At 40.4% G+C, this 24,528-nt stretch overlaps 1 protein-coding gene across 6 annotated transcripts in view; it reads left to right on the top strand.

The window, feature by feature from the left end:
* Nucleotides 1-24,528, top strand: part of arhgef28a (Rho guanine nucleotide exchange factor (GEF) 28a) — a 447,370-nt gene that overhangs the window by 83,435 nt on the left and 339,407 nt on the right. For all 6 annotated transcript variants that reach the window (XM_060836132.1, XM_060836104.1, XM_060836122.1 and 3 more), the window contains exons 3-4: nt 20,162-20,309; nt 23,673-23,966. In XM_060836132.1, coding sequence (XP_060692115.1) covers nt 20,162-20,309; nt 23,673-23,966 — 442 coding nt within the window. The remainder of the gene's footprint in view (nt 1-20,161; nt 20,310-23,672; nt 23,967-24,528) is intronic.

Here is a 24,528-nt window from a genome sequence, read left to right as displayed (position 1 = left end):
TCTGCATCTAGTTTTCTGAGAACATTGTGAATAAATTGCAATTATTTTGTTATAAAATTAGAAATGCATCCACGCAGCACCCATTTTTCAGATGCAAGACGACCCTCAAAGTCTTAGATATGTCAGATAAGAATCAAATGCTTTTTATTAGTCAGAGTTGTGCCACTGTAGGCAAGGGAGAACCCACTCTGCAAACAAATATTGGCCCTTTGCATATTCACATCAGGCTGTCCCTACAATATTGAGCCATCTTTAATGCAATCATCTATATGTACTAATAACTTTAGCATGTGTGTATCTTTCTCCATCTCTCTGTTTATTAGTTCTTCTTTCCAATCATTTGTGGTTCATCTGTAAATGTGTACATCTTCACTGGCCTTTTCATTTTGTCAACTGAATACCTTTTCTGAAACTTTCTATTCTCCCTGTGACTTTCTTCAGTGTTTTATTTGATCTTTCACATTTCTGCCACTTTATCTTTCTTCACTTTATTCTTGTATATATCTGTGCTTCTCTCCCTATTCTAAAATTCACCTATGGTTCTGACATTATAGAATAGGATCGGGTCATTTGGCCCCCTATGCCCATTTTTGACAGATGATAGCTCACCATCTGGAACTGCCTACATTATACCTTGATATATTGTTTAATACATGTACAATTCCATGATAAATGTTTTTAAAATTCTGTGAGCCAATGGAAAAGTATTCCATATCCTAATGGCCATATCTGGGAATAAAAGCTTCAAACCTCCCTTTCTGTTTGTCAAATAATAATCTTCAACCTGTTCCCAATACAGCAACAAATAATGCTCTTTACCCTTTTAAAACCTTTCAGTGGTGTGTACCAAGAACAGGTTGCGTGACTGTGCACATGATAGTGTGTCATCAGTACTTGAATAATAGACTATATTCATCTACTCTGCAGTAATCCAGTAATTGATCAAGTATTTGGCAGCAGCATGTTGTAACATGTTTCTGAGACTGAAGAACCATTCAGCAAAACTAGCCAAGAAGGCTGTGGAGCTAATTGACTATTTTGACATCAACCTATGTATATATGGTGACTTTAAAATGGAAATACATTGTGAAGCACATCAGAGATATTTTCAAAATTGAATGCAGAAGCAGTGCATGAGGTATCGGGAGCAGTGACCAATAATTTTTTGCCGTAGATATAGGGTTTAAAGGAAGAAAGGGTCGTTGAAAGACGATGGACTTTTTTTCAAGGGGATCCCAGAATGTCAGACATTTGCAGTTGAAGACACAACCACAATGATGGGGTTGGTAGAGTGACACTGAAGAGGTACAAGGCAAAGAGCTGGGCAGTTTGAACAGCTGCAGTGTAGATTCAATCAGCACCCTCAATCAGCACTATACATTGGCGAGACCACGCAGAGGCTATGGCAACAGATATATGGACACCGCATAACAATCAACAGACAGGAGTGTTCCCTCCTGGTCAGAGAATACTTCAGCAGTCTGGGGCACTCGACCTTGGACCTTTGGGTGACCATCCTCCAAGGTGAAATTCAGGATAGGCAACAAGGAAATGTGGCCGAGCAGAGGCTGATAGCCAGGTCCGGTACCCATGGGGATGGCCTCAACCGGGACTTTGGGTTCATGTAACACTACAGGTGATCCCATTGCACTATACACACACACAGACACTCCTACATACATGCACACATATACAAATGTGCACACACACTCTCCTATAGACCCATCCACTCACGCAGACGTCTCTCATACACTCACACATACTCTCCTACACTCACACACACACCCTCTCCCAGACTATAACCCCTACACTCACACATGCACACATTGTCTCACAGACACTCATAACCCAATCCCGCACCCCCCCCCACCCCCCCCCCCACACACACCGACACACCCACATGTGCAGATATAATTTGTGGGGTGAATTTGTACGTGCAGAATTACATTTTATTTTGCTCAAAAACTGCATGAATCAGTGTAAGGTTCTGTAAATCTGTCTTTTAGATTAGAATCAGTCTGACCATTATGGCACACAGACTCACACAGGGCACCTCACTCCTCCAGTGCATTGTCTGGGCCGACATGACGCCAGCTGTTAAAGTTCAGTTGAGAATGTAACTTCTAAAAAATGTTTTGCGATTTACATATGAAAGAACTGAAGCTAACATGGTCATCCTAAAAGATGTGAGACTTAACAAACAATCCAGATCTTTATCGATGCAAAATTTCAGTTACATCACACTGTAAACTTTTGCTATAAATTCTGGGTCTTACAATCTTATACTCCACAACCACCTGAAGAAGGAACAGCGCTCTGAAAGCTAGTGCTTCCAAATCAACCTGTTGGACTATAACATGGTGTTGTGTAATTTTTAACTTTGTACACCGCAGTCTAACACTGGCATCACCAAATCATGGCTACAGTAAAGCATGTGGAGTGTTGGAAGCTGTGCAAGAAAACTTTAGAAAGAGAAAATATTCTATAAATTTAGTCATCAACTCATGATTGACAGTTTTAAGAACTTTCTGAAACTTAGTAGAAAATAAATGAAATCCGTAACATTTGGATGGTGACACTGGAACCAGGGGACAGCACCTCAGAATAAGGGGAAGACCAATTCAAACTGAGAAGAGGAGGACTTTTTTTTCATTCAGAGGATGGTGAATCTTTGGAAATCTGTACCCAAGGGGACTGTCAAATCTCAGTCACTGAGCAGTTTCACTACAGAAATCAATAGGTTCTGGAAACTGTTCTGGAATTATTCTGGCGAAGATTCACTGGAGTCGACTCTGCTTTCTTCCCACAGATTCTGTCAGATCTGCTGAGTTTACCAGCAATTTCTGTTCTCGTGAACGTTCTGGGGATCTGGATTTATATCTCACCATGGCAGATTGTGGAACTTGAATTCAATAACAATCGGGAATTTAAAGTCTAACAAACACCATCCTTATCTGCTCTGGCATATACATATCTGCAGAACCACAGTAATGTGGTTGACTTGAAAATGACAATGGCTAACTTATGATGATGCTGCTCCTTTAACATGGTTATGTTGTCCTTGTTTTCTTCAGAGAGGTTGCAAAAGGGACAGACTCCGCAAAGTCTAAGTTGAAGGGTTTTAGGGCCAATTTGATTATAGATAACAGATATTGCCTTGGATAAAAGGCTTTCACATTTTTTTTAAAAATCTGTACAATAAAAGGGGGGTAGCCAGTTGTCCCAGCTCAGCTTTTCTCTCGTTTGATTTGGTTAGGTTAGTAAGCAATAGTATTTGGAAGTTGTTGGACCCAAAGAAACAGGTCCATGCTGATCTCTGTCTGACTTCTGTCCTGTAAGAACTGGTGTTTGATTTTACCATTTGTGCCAAGGGGTATTAATGAGGATTGTTGCAAGAATTGGGAACAGCATCATTAATTTGGTATAATTTGTTGGTTTTTCAGATTGTTTAAGTTCTTTGGTATTCTGCTCTCTTTTGTTTGTGTTTCATTCAGTAATCTTGTGAATAGATTCTGTTTAAAGCAATTAGCAAAAGTTAAGGTCTGGGCTATTTTCTTGAAATGTTTTGAAGGGGTCTGGCCAGGTCTGTAACAGATTTGGGGCTTGTCCAACATTTGTTCTGTAGATATGATTTGGGGTTAGGGTTGTTGGACTCGAAGGCAATGGGTGATAGGTGTTAGTGTCTTTTGTTCTGGGTGTTGATTTTGGTTGGTTTAAACAATGCTTGAGGAGAAAGTGAGGTCTGCAGATGCTGGAGTATCAGAGCTGAAAATGTGTTGCTGGAAAAGCGCAGCAGGTCAGGCAGCATCCAAGGAACAGGTAATTCGACGTTTCGGGCATAAGCCCTTCATCAGGAATGACCGATTCGGGCTTATGCCCGAAACGTCGAATTTCCTGTTCCTTGGATGCTGCCTGACCTGCTGCGCTTTTCCAGCAACACATTTTCAGCTCTTAAACAATGCTTGGGACATCAATGGCTTTATCAGTCACCAAAAGTCTTCTGGGATTGGGAGAAGTGATCTTGAGGGTTTTGAAAAAGGTGCTTAAGGCCAAGCTGCTGGAATTAGCAGACAAGCTGGAGCTGGAGCTGCCTCCTTCCTGAGGAAAGGAGAGATAATTACAGCAATAGCTGAGCATATACATTTTCTGGATCCACCATCAGATTCTTTAGGGATGGCTAAAATTCTATTGAACATGAAGCAGCTTGAGTTAGAAGCATAAGACAAGGAATTATGATTAAAAACAGAAAAAGAGAGAGAGAGAAAAGAGAAAGAGAGCAAAGAGAGAGAAAAGGAGAGAGAAAAATAGAGAGAGTTTGAACTTCAGAAATTGGCACTGAGACAGGAAAGTCATCTTAAAAGGATGGAGATGAAGGCTGAAAGTAGAGCTAGTGAGGTATTCACATCACTATCAGAGGAGCTATCTGGGGCATAAGAGGAGGTGAAGAAAGCCATCTTAAGTGCATATGAGCTTGTGCCAGAAGCCTACAGACAACATTTCAGGAATCTAAGGAGGGACCTTGCTCAAACCTACATTGAGTTTGAAACAAAGTAATTTTGGTAGGTGGATAAGGGCATTTAAAATAGAGCAAACCTCTGACACTCTTACAGAGGCAGTTATTTTGGAGCAGTTTAAAGATTCATTTCCTGAGGTAGTGAGAACTTATGTGGAAGAGCAGAGAGTTAAAACGGCAAGGTTAGCGGCTGAACTGGCTGATGGTTACGACTTGGTCCATAAATCAAAGTTTGGCTTCCAGAATCAATTTTAATCTGTGAGGGATAGAAATTGGGGAAGGAGAAATCCTCACATGGAAAGGAAAAAATATATAGAGTCATAGAGTCATAGAGATGTACAGCATGGAAACAGATCTTACGGTCCACCAGTCCATGCCGACCAGATATCCCAACCCAATCTAGTCCCACCTGCCAGCACCCGGCCCATATCCCTCCAAACCCTTCCTATTCATATTCCCATCCAAATGCTTCTTAAATGTTGCAATTGTACCTGCCTCCATCACTTTCTCTGGCAGCTCATTCCATACATGTACCACCCTCTGCGTGAAAAAGTTGCCCCGTAGGTCTCTTTTATATCTTTCCCCTCTCACCCTAAATCTATGCCCTCTAGTTTTGGACTCGGCAGAGTGGGAGGGGGAGTTGAAATGTTGGGCCACAGGGCGGTGTGGTTGATTGGTGCGAGTGTCCCAGAGATGTTCCCTAAAGCGCTCTGCTAGGAGGCGTCCAGTCTCCCCAATGTAGAGGAGACTGCATCGGGCGCAACGGATACAATAAATGATATTGGTGGATGGAGGTGAGGGAGGAGGTGTGGACGCAGGTTTTGCAATTCCTGCGGTGGCAGGGGAAGGTGCCAGGATGGGAGGGTGGGTTGTTGGGGGGTGTTGACCTGACCAGGTAGTCACTGAGGGAACAGTCTTTGCAGAAGGCGGAAAGGGGTGGGGAGGAAAATATATCCCTGGTGGTGGGGTCCATTTGGAGGTGGCGAAAATGTTAGTGAATGACTTAGTTTATGCGAAGGTTGGTAGGGTGGAAGGTGAGCACCAGGAGGCCCAGCAATCACTTCTCTAGCTTCCCACAGAGTTCTAGGGTACACCTGATCAGGTCCTGGGGATTTATCCACCTTTATGCATTTCAAGACCTTCAGCATTTCCTCCTCTTTAATATGGACATATTGCAAGATGTCACCATCTGTTTCCCTACAGTCTATATCTTCCAAATCATTTTCCATAGTAAATACTGATGCAAAATATTCATTTAGCATCTCCCCCATTTTCTGCACCTCCACACAAAGGCCATCTTGCTGATCTTTGAGGGGCCCTATTCTCTCTCTAGTTACCCTTTTGTCCTTAATGTGTTTGTAAAAACTCTTTGGATTCTCCTCAATTCTATTTGCCAAAGCTATCTTATGTCCCCTTTTTGCCCTCCTGATTTCCCTCTTGAGTATACTCCTACTTCCTTTATACTCTTCTTAGGATTCACTCAATCTATCCTGTCTGTACCTGACATATGCTTCCTCGTTTTTCTTAACCAAACCCTCAATTTCTTTAGTCATCCAGCATTCCCTATATCGACAAGCCTTTCCTTTCACCCTGACAGTAATATACTTTCTCTGGATTCTCATTATCTCATTTCTGAAGGCTTCCCATTTTCCAGCCGTCCCTTTACCTGCAAATATCTGCCCCCAATCAGCTTTTGAAAGTCCTTGCCTAATACCATCAAAATTGGCCTTTCTCCAATTTAGAACTTCAACTTTTAGGTCTGGTCTATCCTTTTACATCATCCCCCACTGACACCTCAGTCACCTGCCCTGCCTTATTTCCCAAGAGTAGATCAAGTTTTGCACCTTCTCTAGTCGCTCCATCCACATACTGAATCAGAAAATTGTCTTGTGCACACTTAACAAATTCCTCTGCATCTAAACCTTTAAAACTATGGCAGTCCCAGTCTCTGTTTGGAAAGTTAAAATCCCCAACCATAACCACCCTATTATTCTTACAGATAGCTGAGACCTCCTTACAAGTTTGTTTCTCAATTTCCCTCTGATTATTATGGGGTCTATAATACAATCCCAATAAGGTGATCATTGATTTCTTATTTCTCAGTTCCACCCAAATAACTTCTCTCAATGTATTTCTGGGAATATCTTTCCTCAGCACAGCTGTAATGCTATCTTTTATCAAAAGTGCCCCACCCCTCCATCTTGCCTCCCTTTCTATCCTTCCTGTAGCATTTGTATCCTGGAACATTAAGCTACCAGTCCTGCCCATCCCTGAGCCATGTTTCTGTAATTGCTATGATATCCCAGTCCCATGTTCCTAACCATGCCCTGAGTTCATCTGCCTTGCCTATTAGGCCCCTTGTATTGAAATAATGCAGTTTAATTTATTAGTCCTACCTTGTCCCTGCCTGTCCTGACCATTTGATTCACTTGTGTTCTGAGCTGTACCAGTCTCAGATCGATCTCTTTCCTCACTATCTCCCTGGGTTCTCCCCCCGCCCCCCCCCCCCACCACCTTACTAGTTTAAATCCTCCCGAGCAGCTCCAGCAAATTTCCCTGCCAGTACATTAGTCCCCTTCCAATTTAGGTGCAATCCTTCCTTCTTTGTACAGGTCACCTCTACCCTAAAAGAGATTCCAATGATCCAAAAATGTGAATCCTTCTCCGATATACCAGCTCCTTAGCCATGCATTTATCTGCTCTATCCTCCTATTCCTGTTCTCACTAACTCGTAGCACTGGGAGTAATCCAGATATTACTACTCTCGGAGACCTCCTTTTTAAATTTCTGCCTAACTCTCTGTAATCTTTCTTCAGAATCTCAACGTTTTCCCTTCCTATGATGTTGGTTCCAATGTGGATAATGACCTCTTGCTGGCCCCTCTCCCCCGTGAGAACATTCTGCACCCTCTCTGAGACATCCTTGATCCTGGCACCAGGGAAGCAATGCACCATTCTGCTTTTTCGCTATTGGCCACAGAAACGTCTGTCTATACTTTGGACTAGAGAATCCCTTGGAAGCCGACGTACCCCTCGTTGCATTAGAGCCAGTCTCAATACCAGAAAATTGGCTGTTCGTGCTATGTTCCCCTGAGAATCCGTCACCCCCTACACTTTCCAAAACTGCATACCTGTTTGAAATGGGTATATCCACAAAAGACTCCTGCACTAGCTGCCGACCTCTCTTACCTTTCCTGGAGTTAACCCATCTGTGTGACTGTATCTGAGACTTCCCTCCCTTCCGATAACTGCCATCCATCACATACTGTTGCTGTTGCAAATTCCTCATTGCTTCTAACTGTCTCTCCAACCGATCCATTCAAACTGATAAGATTCGCAGCCAACAGCATTTATGGCAGATACAATCCGCAGTAACCCCTAAACTCTCTTTAAACTCCCACATCTGACAAGAAGTACATATCACTCTATTAAAGGTCATTTTTGCTCCTTCACAATCTACAGACCCAGAAAATAACACTGTCTTATTCCTCTACAAACACTGCCCCAGGATAAATTAATAGTTATGGCTTATATTTTAAATTTATTCAAGAGACATATATACAAAAATATATAATCAAGAAACAACCCATTCTACTCCCTACTGCAAATTCTCTGTAGGCCACACTTAAAAACAATGATTAACTTATCTGATTCTGTGCTGTGAACTTCACCCAACAGTTCTCTCCAAGATCAGTTGTAAATTTCACTGTTTGTTAATTTTCCCAGATGCACTCCGATGTCCAGCAATACATGAATTCAAACAGCAAAGGCAGTAACTGTGCAGGTTCTCTCTCTCTTTCTTTCTTTCTCTCTCTCTCTCTCTCTTTCTCTCCTTCAATGATTTCACCATATGCTTCCTTTGTCTGCTGTTCTCCCTTTTAATACTGCTGTTGTTTTGACTTTTTTTTCCAAAGTTCCAAAACAATGCAACAGCATATAAAACAGTTCCTGGAATTCAAGGAAATCACCTCCAGCACCTAAAATACCTCAAAAAAGGTTCATCTGTTACAGCCAGAAATTTTTCCTGTCCTCAATCTTGGATTACCCAGATTTTGGTGAAGATCATAAGGATAATTTACCACAGGGTTAAAAAAAAACCCTTGAAGGGGACAGAGAAGTTAATAAGCTCTGGTGTTTTCACTGCAATAAAGTGGGCCATATGAAATCACAGTGTTGGTGAGTTAGGAAAAGCACTGGGAAACCAGATGTAGGAAAACAGGATAAGCCAGTAAACTTTGTTGGAGTGGTAATAGAAAGCACAGTGGAGGCTAGGAGGCTGCACCAGAATGTACAAGCTGGTTGGAAGTTGATTAAGGAGAAAGTGCCAGATCTTCTTAAAACATATACCTGCGAAGTAAGGTTTACTTGCATAAGCCAAGAGTAGCAAGTAAAGATGTTACGATATTAAGAGATACAGGATACTCTCAATCTGTGATGTTGAAAGATGAGGAGATAAATACCTCTGAAGGACTATTGCCAGCAAAGGTACGAGTAATGGGAATTCACGGTGAGACAAGAAGCACTCAATTATATAAAGTCAGGTTAGAGTGTCCAATAAAGAATAGAGAAGTCGTAGTAGGAGGACTGGACAAACTGTCAGCATCAGGAATATAATTTGTTCTTGATAGTGATATAGCTGGTTCACCAATTGGAGTGCTGCCTACTGTGGTTGAAAAGCCACAATACTATTGCTGGACACATATCCTGGGATTTTGCCTGTCTGTGTGCTAACGAGATCACAAAGTCACCAGTTGAAACAGGAGAGATCAAAGAGTACAGATAAGGAAGTTGAAGTGGAATTAGCAGAGATCCTGTTTGATCAGATGGTTGAGACAGGCTAGGAGCAGATAGATGACACAGCAGACACCTTTAGCTCAGATAAATTAACTGTGTTACAGCAGAAAGATGAAGATTTAAAGCAGTTTTGTCAAAAGGCATACACCGAAAAAGAATCGGAATGTATACCCGAATGTTATTATGAGGAAATGGAGACCGTCACATATTTAGGCAGATGAGAAATGGGCAGAAATTCATCAAGTCATATTGTCAGTGGGTTATAGAACGGAGGTGTTGTGAATGGTGCATGAGGTCCCGCTAGGGTGCCATTTAGGAGTGAGAAAAACTCAAGCTAAAATACAAACCATTTTTACTAGCCTGGACTGCACAAGGATGTAGTTGAATTTTGACAGATATGACATGTATGTCAGGTAATTGGAAAACCACAGGCAGTAATAAAACCGTAATATCTATTCCTGCATTTGTGGAACCTTTTACAATCTTAATTGATTGCATAGATCCCTACCTAAAACAAAAAGTGGGAATCAGTATTTGTGAACAGAGCCATTCCATTATGCAGTATCACAGCTCAAAGGATTGTAGTGGAATTACTCAAACTTTTCACCAGATACGGGCTACCGACTGAGATACAATCAGATCAAGGGTCAAAATCACATCAAAATTATTCAAGGAAGTTATAGATAGCTTAGGAGTAAAACAGTTTGAATCTTCTGCATACCATTCAGAGTTGCAGGGAGTGCTAGAAAGGTGGCATCAGACATTAAGATGGCTTATAGTCAAGACTGTCCACTTGATTGGGATAAGGAAATTTCTTTGTCTTTTTGCGATCAGAGATTCACCAAATGAATCAATCAAATTCAGTCCATTTGAATTAGTTTTTGGGCATGAAGTGAGAGGATCGCTAAAATTGATTAAGGAGAAATTGGTAAGTCAGAATTCAGAGACTACATATTTGGACTGTGAGTCAAATATTCACGAATGATTGAACAGAGCGAGGGAGTTGGCTAGATACATTTAAAGGTATCACAGCATACAATGAAACAGGAAGCAGACAAGAAAGCAAAGACTCACAATTTTGCTATTGGAGATAAGGTGTTAATGTTATTTGAGTGATAGGTGAACCTTCAAAAGCAAGGTTTAGTGGACGTTATCAAGTCAAAAGGAAATTGAGTGAGGTGAACTATTTGATAAGGACTCCAGACAGAAAGAAATCTCACAGACTGTGTCATGTGAATATGCTCAAAAGGTATTTTGACAGGAAAGGAAAGCCAAAGAAGACTGTGTTATTGATTACAGAACAAGGAAGAACCAAGATCAGAGGATTCTGAATTGGGCATTCCGCAAATTAAATTGGTCAATGAGGAATTTGTCAAAAATTGGGATACATTGTTGAGTTACCTTCCAGAGGAAAATCAAAATGACCCAAAAGAGTTATTAATATCGTATGGGGAGATATCTGGAAATAAGCTGGGAAGTACTAACAAAATTATGCGTAATGTAGATATAGGAGATTAAGCAACATCCAGATATACAGAACCCTTTAAAATTGGCACAGATTCAGAAGGAGATAGAGTACATGCTCTAAGATGGCATAATCGAGTGACTTGCAGTGACTGGTGCTCACTCATAGTAATGGTGCCAAAACCAGATTGTATCCAGTGGTAATGTGTGGACTATCGCAAAGTCAATGCAGTTACAAAGACTGATGCATATCCGATTCTGCGTTTGGAAAACTGTGTTGAGCAGGTTGGACAAGCAACTTATTATTTCTAAGTTGGACTTGCTCAGATGCTACTGGCTGGTACCTTTGTCAGAAAAAGCAAAGACAATTTTGGCTTTTGTAATGCTGAATGGACTGTATCAGTTTAAAGTGATGCCATTTGGTAAGAAAAATGTGCCAGTCACATTTCAGACACTAACGAATAAGGTCATTGTTGGCTTACTTGACTGTGTCATATACATAGATGACCTGGTAATTTTTAATCACACATTGAAGAAACATTTACAACATTTATCTGACTTGTGCAATTGACTTTGGAAGACAGGCTTGGTGATAGACCTGGCTGAAAGTGAATTTGCCAAACCCAAGTCACCTTCCAGGGTCATGTTATTGGACATGGACAAATGGCCCCTCGGGATGCAAAGGCAAAGGTAATTGGGGAGTTTCTCACCATCAAAAAAAAGCAGTATTACAGTTCCTGGGATTGAGTGAATTTTATTGAAAATGTGCACCAGTGTTGCAAATTTAGCAGTGTTGTTGCTCCACTCACTGAATTTCTAAAGAAAAGCAAGTAGTTTCAGTGGACAGCAGACTGTCAAAAGGTGGTTGACAGCCTGAAAGCTGTGTTAATAACTGCCCCAGTATTAGCCACACCTCATTGTGCAAAGATGGCTATCGATGCAAGTGATGTGGGTGTCGGTGCTGTGCTCTTGCAGGAAGATGACGAGAAGATAGAAAGACCTATGGGGTATTTCTCTAGGAAATTAAACATTCATCAGCATAAATATTCAACAGTCGAGGATACTTTGAGCTTGGTGTGGGCTTTGCAACATTTCAATATTTATGTTACCAGTAATGTATCTGAGACAATCATAAACACTGATCATAACTGATCTAAGTTTATGGAGAAATTTAAGGACAAAAATACCGCACTGTTTAACTGGAGCTTGTTGTTATAGCCATTCAATTTGAAAATTGTTCATGTGGCAGGATGAGAAACATGATTGCCAATGAATTGTCGAGATTTGATTGAGAAACGGAGGTGTTTGGTGACAGGATTAAAACAGACTGAAGCAAAATGTATTAGTGCATGTTTGCATGATTATTGACAATGTAATGTATATGTTTTGTATAGAGTACCAACAATTTTAGGATTAAAGGGTTTTAAAATAAAGCCATCTTTGGATATTGATGGTTGATTCTTTTTTAAGGGGGCGGTGTGATGATGTTGCTCCTTTAACAAGGTTTGTTATCTTTAGTTTTTTACAAAGAGGTTGTAAAAGACACAATCTCCAAAAAGTCTAAGTTGAAGGGTTTTAGGCTCAATTTGATCATAGTAACAGATATTGCCTCAGGTGAAAAGCTTTCAAGTTTAAAAATAATGTGCAATGATAGGGGAGTGGCCAGTTCCCCCAGCTCAGCTTTTCTCTGGTTTGCTGTGGTTAGCAAGCAGTATGTTTGGAAGATGCTGGGCCCAAAGAAGCAGGTTGATGCTGATCTCACTCTGATTTCTCTCCTGTAAGAACCTGTGTCTGATTTGACCTTTTGTGCCAAGGAGTGCTTATGGGGATTGTTGCAAGTATTGGAACAGCATCATTAAGTTGGGATAATCTGTTGGGTTTTCGGATAAGATAAGTATTCTGTTCTCTTCTGTCGATAATCTTGTAAATAAATTCTGTTTTGTTGAAAACTAAGCGATTTGACTAACAGCATCCCTCCTGGAATATCTATGCTACATCTGCTTAAAATAACTTGCAAAGTTAGGGTCTGGGCTACTTTCTTGAAATGTTTGAGGGGTTCTGGCCTGGTCCATAACAAACTCAGCCCTGCAACATCTTCCTCATTAAGGTCTGGTGCCAGAATTGGGAGAGTTATCTCACAGACTAGTCAAGCAATGACCTCTACTCATGGAATCTTTCTTGAAATATCTCAGATAATACAATTACTGTCATTGGGTCTGTCCTGTCCCAGAAGAAGTGGTGGCACAGTGATATACAGGTGGGAGGGAGGAGCCTAACTGAGATTCTCATGACATTAGATCAACCATGGGCAAGGAATCTTCCTTCTGAGAAGCATATACCTCCCACTTTCATCAGCTGTTCTCCCATATTGAACAGCACTTGGAGGAAACATTGAGGGCTGCAAGGTGGTTAGAATATATTCTGGCAAGGGATTTCAATGTCCATCATCAAGAGTGACATGGCAAACCCATTACTAACCAAGTCCTAAAGGGCATTGCTCATAGACTGGTTCTCGGGATAGGCTACAGGTGTTGAAGGAATAAACAAGAGGGAAATAAACATACCTGCAATTTCCCCTCCAAGCTGCACATAGTTTTGACTTGGAACTATATTGCTGTTCCTTCACTGTTGATATGTCAAAATCCTGAAAATCCCTTGCTAACATCATTCTGGGTGTGCTGATGCCAAATGGACTGTAATGGTTCTCTATCGTTCTCTATTTCTGTAATGCACAGAACATGACACTTGTTTAGCTGTGGTTATTTTTGTTATTTTATACTCTCCTAATGGTAAACCAGCTCCAAACCAGTAGAAACGTGCTTGTAATCAATTCCATTTGTAAGATGAAATGATTTTACTGAATTTAGAATGAGGCTGCAAAATATTTTAAAACTTGCAACACAATCATTTTAAGCAATGATTTTCAGAGGCAGAAGCACAGAAAACCATATATTTAATGGTTTGAAGGATAACTAACGAACTAGAAGAAGAACACTAAGTACATTGCATTTCCAGTAGTGAGTGAATATGTTAAATATTTGGAAGTGTTTTTATGCGCTTTTAGTTCCTTTTGACAGTCCACATCAGGCCAGTCTGGCACTAATCATTAATTACCATAGAAACGTTGAAACTGCTTGAAATATTTCCAGGAAATCAGATGTCAGTGAAGTTTCCTGCCTTAGTAACGTTACTGCACTGTTATTGTTTGTGGGTGGCTTTTATCCTACATGGCTTCCCGTGTTTATTTTAAAATCATTGTTTGTTCATTTTTTGACATATTTAAATAATGCTAAGTGAATGGCATTGATCTAAGCCAGCCTTGACTCTTTATGAGGCACATCAAATTAACAGTTCAATTCTTAGCAGACTAGGTATTCTTCAAAGCATAATAATGACAATAAATGGCTCATGGTCTTCAGTAAATTTTTGGACAAGATTATTGATCTGCTCTGTCTGAAAGTATTTATAGTTGACAGTTTTGTCTACACTTGAAAAATGCCCAATGAACAATTACCATCAACAGTAAAGTCGTAGCTGTTTTCCATTTCCACTTATTTTCATATTGCACCATCTGTTAACCATCTTAAAAACGGGAGTCAGCAGATTCAAAGCTGCAACACTAAAGACAATAATATCAATCCACAGTAAGTGACAGTACTTGCTTTCGTAACCGTACAAACAAGTGACCATAATAAATAGTAGCAGGTGTAGGCTATTGAGCCCTTCCAACCTGCTCTGTCATTCAATGAGATAATGGCCAATCTTCTACTTCTTCAAAACCATTTACCTGCAATGTCCTCAAAGCTCTTGAAATTTTTTTTAATATTTAGAAGTCTGTCAATCTCAAAATTGAACATTGCTAAGCTTTCACAGCCCTCTGGGACAGGAAATTCCAGGGATTCACTACCTTCTGAATGATGAAATGCCTCATCGTCACAGTCCTAATTGGTCTACCCTTATTATCAGTCTAGATTTCCCAGTCAGGGGAAATATCCTTCTTGCATTTATCTGTCAATGGCTTGTCAGAATTATGATTGTTTCAATGAAATCATTTCTCATTCTTCTTCTAAGCTCCATAGAATACAGACCCAGTCATTTTATCCTTCTTTATTGGTTTTCCTATCTATCCCAGGAACTATTTGGTGAGTGTTCATTTGGATTTAAAATTATTGCTGAAATGACCTTAGACAATATCAGTCCTGGGTGTTAATTACTCTCAATTAATAACATAAGGCACAGATTGTATGGCAGCTTGCTTTGTTGATGATACCAAAATAGATATAGTAAGTTGTCAAGAGGACATAACCTGCCTATATTCCTTTGTAAGTAGATTAAAGGAGACGAAAAGAATTTACAGATGGAATATAAAATGTGAATATGTCTAATTTAGCAATAAGGTTATAAAAAGTATACTTTTTAATTGGAGAGAGTTTGCAGAACTTAATGCAACAGACATATCTGATCCTTACTGTCAGACTACTCCCCACCTCATCAAAAATTTGGTCCAAACATGTACAGAAGAGCTGTAGAGATAAGGTGAGAATGTTTTTGATATCAAGGCACCATTCAACTGACTATGACATCAAGGAGCCCTAGCAAAACTGGAATCATGGAAATCAGAGGAATGATCTCTTCTGGTTGAAGTCATACCTGGCACAAATGAAGGTAGTTAGAGATCAATCATCTAAGCTTTAGGACATCGCTGATGGCATGACTTAGCATAATGCCTTAGTCTCATCAGTCTTCAGCTGCTTTATCAATGACTTTCTCTGCATCATAAAATCCAATTGTAGATGTTTGCTGATGATCGTACCATTAACAGCTTTGCAGACACTGAAGCAGTCTGTATTCATATGCAAAAGTCCTGGACATTGTTTAAGCTTGGATGTATAAGTGGAAAGTAATATTTATGCCACATAAGTATCAGGCAATGACCAGAAAATATCTAACTATATCCACCTGACCTTCAGAGTAATTCCCCTACTATCAATATCCTCAGGGTTATCATTCACCAGAAACTGAAATGGATCAGACGTGTAAATATTGTGGTTTCAAGAGCAGTTCAGAGGGTGGGAATGCGGTAGCCAGTAAATTATCTGCTATCTCCTTAAATGCTGTCCATCATCCACAAGGCATAAGTCAGGGGTATGATGGAATACTCTCCACTTGCCTGGATGGCTATAATTTCTACAGCACCCAAGAAGCTTGAAACAGTCCAAGGTAAAACAGCTAGCTTGATCGATCCACTACCTTCAACATTCACTTCCTATACTGCCAGTGCACAGTGGGAGTACTGTGTACAATCTACAAGATGCACTGCAATAATTCAACAAGGTTCCTCTGAAAGCACTTTCCAAATCTGTGACATTTAGCACCTAGGTGGACAATGACAGCAGATGCATGGGATCAACACCACACCCTTCCACCTCCCTCCAAATCACACAATATCTTGACTTAGAAGTACATTAATTACTCCTTCACTGTTACTGGGTCAGAATACTAGAACTTCCCTTCTAACAATTATGTGTGTCTATACACCCCAACGACTGCAGCAGTTCAAGAAGGCAGCTCACCACTAACTTTTCCAGAGCAATTGGGAATGGGCAATAAATTTTGGTTTATCCCATATCCCAGAACAAATTAGAAAAGAGGGGGTTGTGGATGTCTCAGTTTGTGTATCACAAAGCTATAGCAAGTGATTGAAAGGGTAAATGGCATGTTGCCATTTATTCCAATGACAGCAGAATCTAAAGGTTGGAGAACTTTCCTGCACCTGTCCAGGACATTGATGAAATCATATCTGGAGTACTGTGTATAGTTGTGGTCTCAACTTGTTCCAGTGTTGAAGAGCTTATTTACAAGGAAAGTTTGAACATTTTAGGCCTATGCACACTGGCATTTAGAAGGATGAGTGCTGATCTTCTTGAAATATTTAAGGACCTGAGAGGACTTGATAAGGTGGATGCTGGACAAATCATTCCTTTCAGGAGGAGACTAGAAATAGAGGATAGAATTAAAGAATAAGAAATTTCCCTTTTAAGATGGTAATGAGGAGAATTTGTTTTCTCTCAGAGGGTTGTAGGTCTATGCCTGGAGGACAGTGGAGGCTACATCATCAAGTTTATTGATGGCTGAATTAGATTTTAACAATCAAGGGTTTCAAGGATTCTGGGGAGCAAGCAGAAGTTGAGTCTACAAGTGGTTCAGCCATGATTTCATTGAAGATAAGACTGCTTCTAAGTTTTATGCTCCTATTCTTTGAATTTACATCTCATTATTTCTTTGAATTTACATCTCATTATTAACAGATGATCCCTCATTTTCACACCACTTCCAATTCTGTTCCTTAGGAAATTAGATGGTGCAGATTCCCAATGTGAATGTCAGCGTGGATAGACAGCAACTTCAACCTGCCAATTACTTGTACCGGTCATCATCCAATTATGTCTTCAGCACAATGTCCCTCCATGCTCCATCCTTTAACATTTTCCTCAACCCTTCATCAATGCAAGTTGGCATTGGCAAACCACCAGCTTCACCACATCACCATGACTATCAACTTTCACATTACTTCAGTCCTTCAGCACTTGTATTTGGAGCTCAGGGACAGTATGACCTGCATGCTTCTGTCAGGTTGTTTGGGTACATGAATGCACCTTATGGCTGTTGCTTGCTTTTCTGTTGCTCACTCTGCACTCACTTGAAAGCTGCTATCCTCTGTTTCTTGCATTAATTTTTCGCACAGACAGAGAGGCAGACAGTGGGGAGCACTGAGTTGTTGAGGAGGTGGAGATGTCATGGTATGGCATTGATTGCAACAGAGTCACACTTGCAGTATGTGGCAGTCATTTATCCAGCAAACACACTGTATATCTTCAAACAAGTGTCAAAGTCAAACAGGAGCAGACCTTAATGGTACCAGGAAGGACTTTGGTCATTCGAAGGTTCCATTACAGTCAGTCAGTGAGTCCATTGGATTCCTGTCCAGTATGTTGGCCATGTCAGTCAGATGCTTGATCCAACCAGAAACTAGGGATCTGGTCCTTGCAGTTTGTGTGTAGTGCAATGGACACATGCAATACTGCAGATAAATGAAACTAATCTGGGGGGTTATAGGTACTGTAGAAATAACAGTCTGGGGGCTAGATTGTGCTCAGTCAGGTCTGTCCTGTTAAGTCACTCTGGTCAGGTGGGCCATCATTAATCCTGGGGCTTGCTTAGTAATGATCAGGGCTTATTGTTGGCAGTCCAGATCGTCCTGGGGAAACTGAGAAGCTAATGCCTGGGGATGGAGTTCATTGCACTGTATGGCTGAGAGAATGATCACATGCTAGATAGAAAGGTGGGATCTGGGAAACAATAAAAGGGGAACTGGAAGTTCCTGAAGGGAGCAGATTGGAGTCACTCTGGCCTCTCTGTGGATAATATTTACGGATAACAAGGGGATAGCAGTTTGGGAAACCATAGACTCTGGGGAGTTAATAGTTATATCTAGGGACTCAGCACAAATGGGGGGGAGGAAAAGGCTGAAAGATCATTAAGGGTATAGGGACATCAACACAAAGTTTCTTTATTCTTGAGGTTTCCCCAATCTCACGTGTTTTTCTCTGGCTAACAGGAGTTAAGAGCTGGCTTTCTGTCACCACCCAACCACATCCTGTTGGTTTTAGCCTACTTGGCATGGTGGACCAATGTTTGATGCAGTGAAACAAAGGGATGGATTGGAGATGATGCGGGAGTGGAGAGATGGCATTGTGCCCCTAGTGAGTAAGTAAGAGGCACAGAGGACAGGAAAATATTGTAGTTTAGGAGGATGAGGTAGGTAAGAAGCATTGAGTGAACATGATGCATGCAACAATGAGACTGTAATCCATATATCTCGATGAGAGGCATGTGCAACAGCACAGTTAGAGTGAGTGCTGACTCTATGACTGAGAGGTAATAGACAGAAAATTGTAGTGTAGAGCAGAAATGACCATTGACCTTCTTTCAGGTTTGCTGGGCATTCCATTTAACTCACTGACCTGCTCCACTACCTGTGTCCAGGCCAATTATGCGTGGTGATGTGATTCACCTTCCTACTCACCACCTTCAAGTCCCTGTATGCATATTTGAAAGCTGACTCACCTTTTTGGGCAGTTTCCTCAAGGATAATAGTGCAGGACTCCATGTCAGGGTCAATTATTGGTTTGCAGAATCTGAAGTGGTGTCATCTGGGCTTTAAGTATGGTGCATGCAGCATGATCCCTGGAGGATTTTGGTACTGACAAGCGTTCTGGTGCAATTCCAAGGGAGGAGTGCTGAAGAACCTGGTTGCATAATTAAGGAGGTGAAGAGTGGAAGATTATGTGAGCACACTCAGTCCAGACCATGGCAGACAAGGTGATTTTCACTTGACAGGACACTAACTGAAAATGAGAAAACTCCATTCATGGTACACACTACTTTCTTTTAGGAGACAGTGAGGTCTGCAGATGCTGGAGTTCAGAGTTGAGAGTGTGTTGATGGAGTGTGTTGCACAGCAGGTTAGACAGCATCCAAGGAGCAGGAAAATCGACTACTTTCTTTTACCTGAAGAGTTTGATCTGTGCCCAAAATTGAAGAGAACATATTTCAAGAATGATATCCCAAATCTTTTGTAGCCTATCACCTTCTTTGATGTCCAGTTAATTTGTATCATCTACACAGAGAGGGCAGGAGATTGCAAATTTCATATGATCCTATAGATGCTATATACATGCAAATTATTTTCCATTTTTCCCTTGTGCTGTCAAAGGAAGAGGTAAAGATTTGTTAAACACAGTCGTATCTAACCTTATTATTGCTGGATGTCTAGTTTTTAGCAGAATTCACTGGGTGCATGCAGGATTGAGAACCTTGTCTGATATTCTGTGTCTCCGGTTGAGTTGCTAGATTAACTTTAAGACTGCTGACACAAATTATCTATTTTATCTTTAGGGAGAAAAGGATTTTATGAAATTCTGTTTCTTTCCCACTTGCATGGTGTTAACTGGACACCTGAAATTACCTCTTCCTTTTCGTTCCAAATTTCCTTCCTTTTTTCACTTTGGTGATTTGACTCAGCAGCTTACTGTCTAGTTTCATTTTGGTTAAATCTCCCTGACTGTAAAAGGTGAGTTCATGACCCCTCTGTGTGAGATATGCTCTCTCACTCCTCATAGCTCCAATAATGATCTCAGACCTATTCGATATTTCCCATTTTTTTTATGAAAGAACAACACTTCACTAACATTTTACTTCAGCACTAAATTGATTCATTGTGTAAGGTTTTTCAGCCAGTATAAATTAAGTGATGTATGTCTAAGACTTAATCCTCTTAAATATTCTAAATTAGCTGCCCACAATGTGTGAACTGTTTTCTTTTTTATAGGGTCAACAGTCTTTGGTAGCAGTGTTTGAAGCAACCTGTCCCGTACCTGAGGGTGCTGAATGGTACTTTGTATATGAGGGTTCACGCCAGAATCATGTAACTGTGGCACAGAGACTTAATGCTAAAATACTGCAGTCAGTTGTTCCAGGTAAGCATGCAGAGTTGGATACTTTATTCAATGTAGTGAAAAATACACACTAATACTTTTAACAAATATATTTGATTTGGATGCACATATAGGAAGTGAAAATAAATTGTGTTCCTTTGTATTCTGAAACTGATACCTTCAGGTTCTCTTTTATCAAATTCTACATAACTTTCACTAAGGAAGTAATATAAGTGAGAATTTAGTCTATCAGAGGAATGTAGTTACATTTGTAGGAAAATAACAACTTATACAGAACCTTTAACATGTCAAAATCTTCCCAGGTACGTCACAAGATAAAATAGCATCTGACCGCAAGTCAGATAAAACGATATTTAGATCAAATGACCCAACATCCTGTTAAAGAAGTAGGTTTTAATCAGTGTCTTAAAGGAAGAAACTGAGGTGGAGAGACATAGGGAGGGAATTCCAGAGTTTAGGACCTAGCCAACTGAAGACATGGGCACTATTGCAGGAATGATTAAATCAGAGATTTTAGGAAGCCAGCAGACATCTTGAAGGGTTGTGTGGCTGGAGGATTGCAGACAAATGGTGGCACCATGCCATGGGAGGATTTGATTACAAGGATGAAACATTTAAAATCAAGACTTAGATTGTCTAAAAGCATTGTGGTTATGTCATTGAGCTCGTAATCCAAAAATCTGAACTATTGTGAGATCAATTTCTACCATTCCACCATAACGTGGAATTTGAATTTAAATGATTAATTAAATCTGGAATATAAAGCTTGGTATGGTAACCATGAAAATACTAGTCATGAATTGGAGATGCCAGTGTTGGACTGAGGTGTACAAAGTTAAAAATCATACAACATCAGGTTATAGTCCAACAGGTTTATTTGGAAGCACTAGCTTTCGGAGCGCTGCTCCTTCATCAGAGGGTTGTGGAGTATAAGATTGGAAGACACAGAATTTATAGCAAAGGTTTACAGTGTAATGTAACTGAAATTATGTATTGAACAAGACCTGGATTGTTTGTTAAGTCTCTCATCTTTTAGAATGAACATATTGGTTTCAGTTCTTTCATATGTAAATTGCAGAATGTTTTTAAAGTTACATTCTCAAGTGAACTTTAACAATTGGTGTCATGTCGGCCTAGATAATACATTGAAGGTGTGAGGTGCCCTGTGTGAGACTGTCTGCCACGATGCTCAGACTGATTCTAATCTAAAAAAGGGATTTACAGAATCTTACGTGAATTCATGTAGTTTTTGAGCAAAATAAAATATAATTCCGCAAGTACAAATTCACCCCACAAACTTATATGTGTGTGAGTGCATGTGGGTGTGTGAGTGGGGGAGGCACCTGAAAGTACTCAAGGATACCCTTATAAGAATGGGGTGTGATGCTCAACTCATCAACTGCCAGTTCCAATGTGCCACAGTGAGAAACCATAATGACCTCCTCAGGAGACAGACACAAGCTGCAACCAGGGTACCCTTTGTTGTCCAGTTCTTCCCAGGAACCGAAAACCTACGCTATGTTCTTCGCAGCCTGCAGAGCATTATCAATGAGGATGAGCACCTTGCCAAGACCTTCCCCACCCCTCCACTTCTTGCCTTTAAATAATCACCAGATTTCAAACAGATCATTGTTCGTAGCAAAGTATCCGGCTTTCAGAACAACACCATACAACCTTGTCATGGTAGACCCTGTAAGACCTGTCAGATTGTCAACACAGATACCACTATTACACATGGGGCATCTCCCACCGTGTATGTGGCAGGTACTCATGTGACTCAGCCAACATTGTCTACCTCATATGCTGCAGGCAAGGATGACCTGAGGCATGGTACATTGGCAAGACCAAGAAAAGGTTACAGCAATGGATGAGTGGACACCGCACAACAATCAACAGACAGGAGTGTTCCCTCCCAGTCGGAGAACATTTCAGCGGTTATGGACATTCGACCTTGGACCTTTGGGTGACCGTCCTCCGAGACGGACTTCGGGACAGGCAACAATGCAAAGTGGCCGAGCAGAGGCTGATAGCCAAGTTCAGTACCCATGGGGATGGCCTCATCCGGAATCTTGGGTCCATGTCCGCTGACCCCACTGCACTACACACAGACATAGACACATACACACGACACAGACATTCACACAAACACACACACACGCAGAAGCACACACACACGTTTGTGGGGTGAATTTATACTTGCAGAATTATATTTTATTTTGCTCAAAAGCTGCATGGATCCATGTAAGAATCTATAAATCATTTTTTAGATTAGAATCAGTCTGAGCATCGTGGCAGACAGTCTCACACAAGGCACCTCACACCTTCAATGTATTATCTGGGCCGTCATGACACCAATTGTTAAAGTTCACTTGAGAATGTAACTTTAAAAAAATTCTGCAGTTTACATATGAAAGAACTGAAACCAATATGTTCATTCTAAAAGATGAGAGACTTAACAAATAATCCAGGTCTTGTTCAATACATAATTTCAGTTACATTACACTGTAAACCTTTGCGATAAATTCTGTGTCTTGCGATCTTATACTCCACAACCCTTTGATGAAGGAGCAGTGCTCTGAAAGCGAGTGCTTCCAAATAAACCTGTTGGACTATAACCTGGTGTGTGATTTTTAGCTATGAAAATACTGGGTTAATATTAAAACATATTTGGTTAATTAATATTGATTTTCATAGAGGATCTAACGCTATGAAAGAATCCCTACAGTGTAGAAGCATGCCATTCAGCCCATCAAATTTATACTGACACTCTGAAGAGTATTCCATCAGACCCAATCCTTCTTTATCCCTGTAGCCCCACATATCCCATGGCTAACCCACATAGCCTGTACACCCTTGGATAGGTTAGCATGGTCAATCCACCTAACCTGTACATCTTTGGACTGTGCCAGGAAACACCACGCAAACATAAGGATAGTGTGCAATCTCCACACTGACAGTCATCCGAGGATGGAATTGAGCCCAGGACTTTGTTGTTGTGAGGCAGCAGTGCTAACCACTGAGCCACTGTGCCACCTTTAATTTTTATGGAAGCAAAGCTGGTTCAGTAATGTCACATGTTAGGAAAGCAAAGCTACCATTTTTATCCTGTCTGATCTCATTAAGATTCCAAACCTAAAATGTGATTGACTCTTAACTTCCCTCAGAAAAAGCCAGGGAAGAAAAAACATAACTTCTACAAAGAATTGTGAATGAATTCACAATTTCTGACTCAGAAGTAAATGAGCCAAAGTCATTACATGTATAAAGTTATTTATATTATATTATATGTAATGTTATATTATATTTAATATTATATTATATTTAATATTGCATTGTGTTTTGTCATATTTTTGTGTTCATTTTGATTCATGGATTTTGTTGCAGGTCATGATACTTCAGAAGATGTTACAGTTTCTGCCTGTATGTTCACAGAGGCAAAATCAGTATCTATCCTTGGGTGCAGCAGGATAAAATACGTTGAGGATGTAGCATCTAAACTAACTCAGGTTCTCATTGAAAGTGCCGGGATGGTGGATTGCACTAGCCACCTGACTCTGCTTGAACAATTTGGCCTCACCAGAGAGGCTGCACAGTCTTTAGATGAAAATATGACAGCTGCCATTGAGAACTTGGAATTACCACCATCTTGGAATCTGCTTGGAAAGTGGGCAGGAAAAGGTAATTAAACTGTTAAATCTTTAGTTTATATAATGCCACTCTACACATTTGGAATGCACAGCAATCCTTTTCCAAGTTATGCATAAGGAAGAAAGATCTTTTATGAGGGAAGTTATAGAATACATTTGATTTTTTTAAAACAGAAGTCTTGTGAAGAATTGTGTTACACCTGAAATTGGAAGTGGCTTCGAAACCAACAAAGGGTGACCAAAAAACTGATCAAAAGAGGAAGGAAATTGAAAATGAATAAGTGTGTGTATAATGTTAGACTAACTGCTTTTGTAATTAAATACAGAGGGGCAAGTAGCCAAAGTAAATATGTGCTTGGTATTTGGAGAAGTACACCTTGGGTGTGAGAAAATGTCAATGTTGAACAAACATTTTGTGTATACCTTCACAGGAGAAGACATAAATTAGCTCTCAAAACAAAAGGTATGATGTGGGTTTGCTGCAGCGAGGTGTTTTACCTGATGTGGCAATGCTTGCATTATCTTTTGTAATGTAAGAAAATAGGCTATTGTAGTATTAAAAAATCAACACACATTTATAACAACTTTACTAT

The sequence above is a fragment of the Hemiscyllium ocellatum genome, chromosome 2 (genome assembly GCF_020745735.1).
Source record: "Hemiscyllium ocellatum isolate sHemOce1 chromosome 2, sHemOce1.pat.X.cur, whole genome shotgun sequence".
NCBI lineage: Eukaryota > Metazoa > Chordata > Chondrichthyes > Orectolobiformes > Hemiscylliidae > Hemiscyllium > Hemiscyllium ocellatum.
The sequence above is the reverse complement of the archived record's forward strand: the minus strand, read 5'-3'. Positions and strand labels throughout refer to the sequence as shown.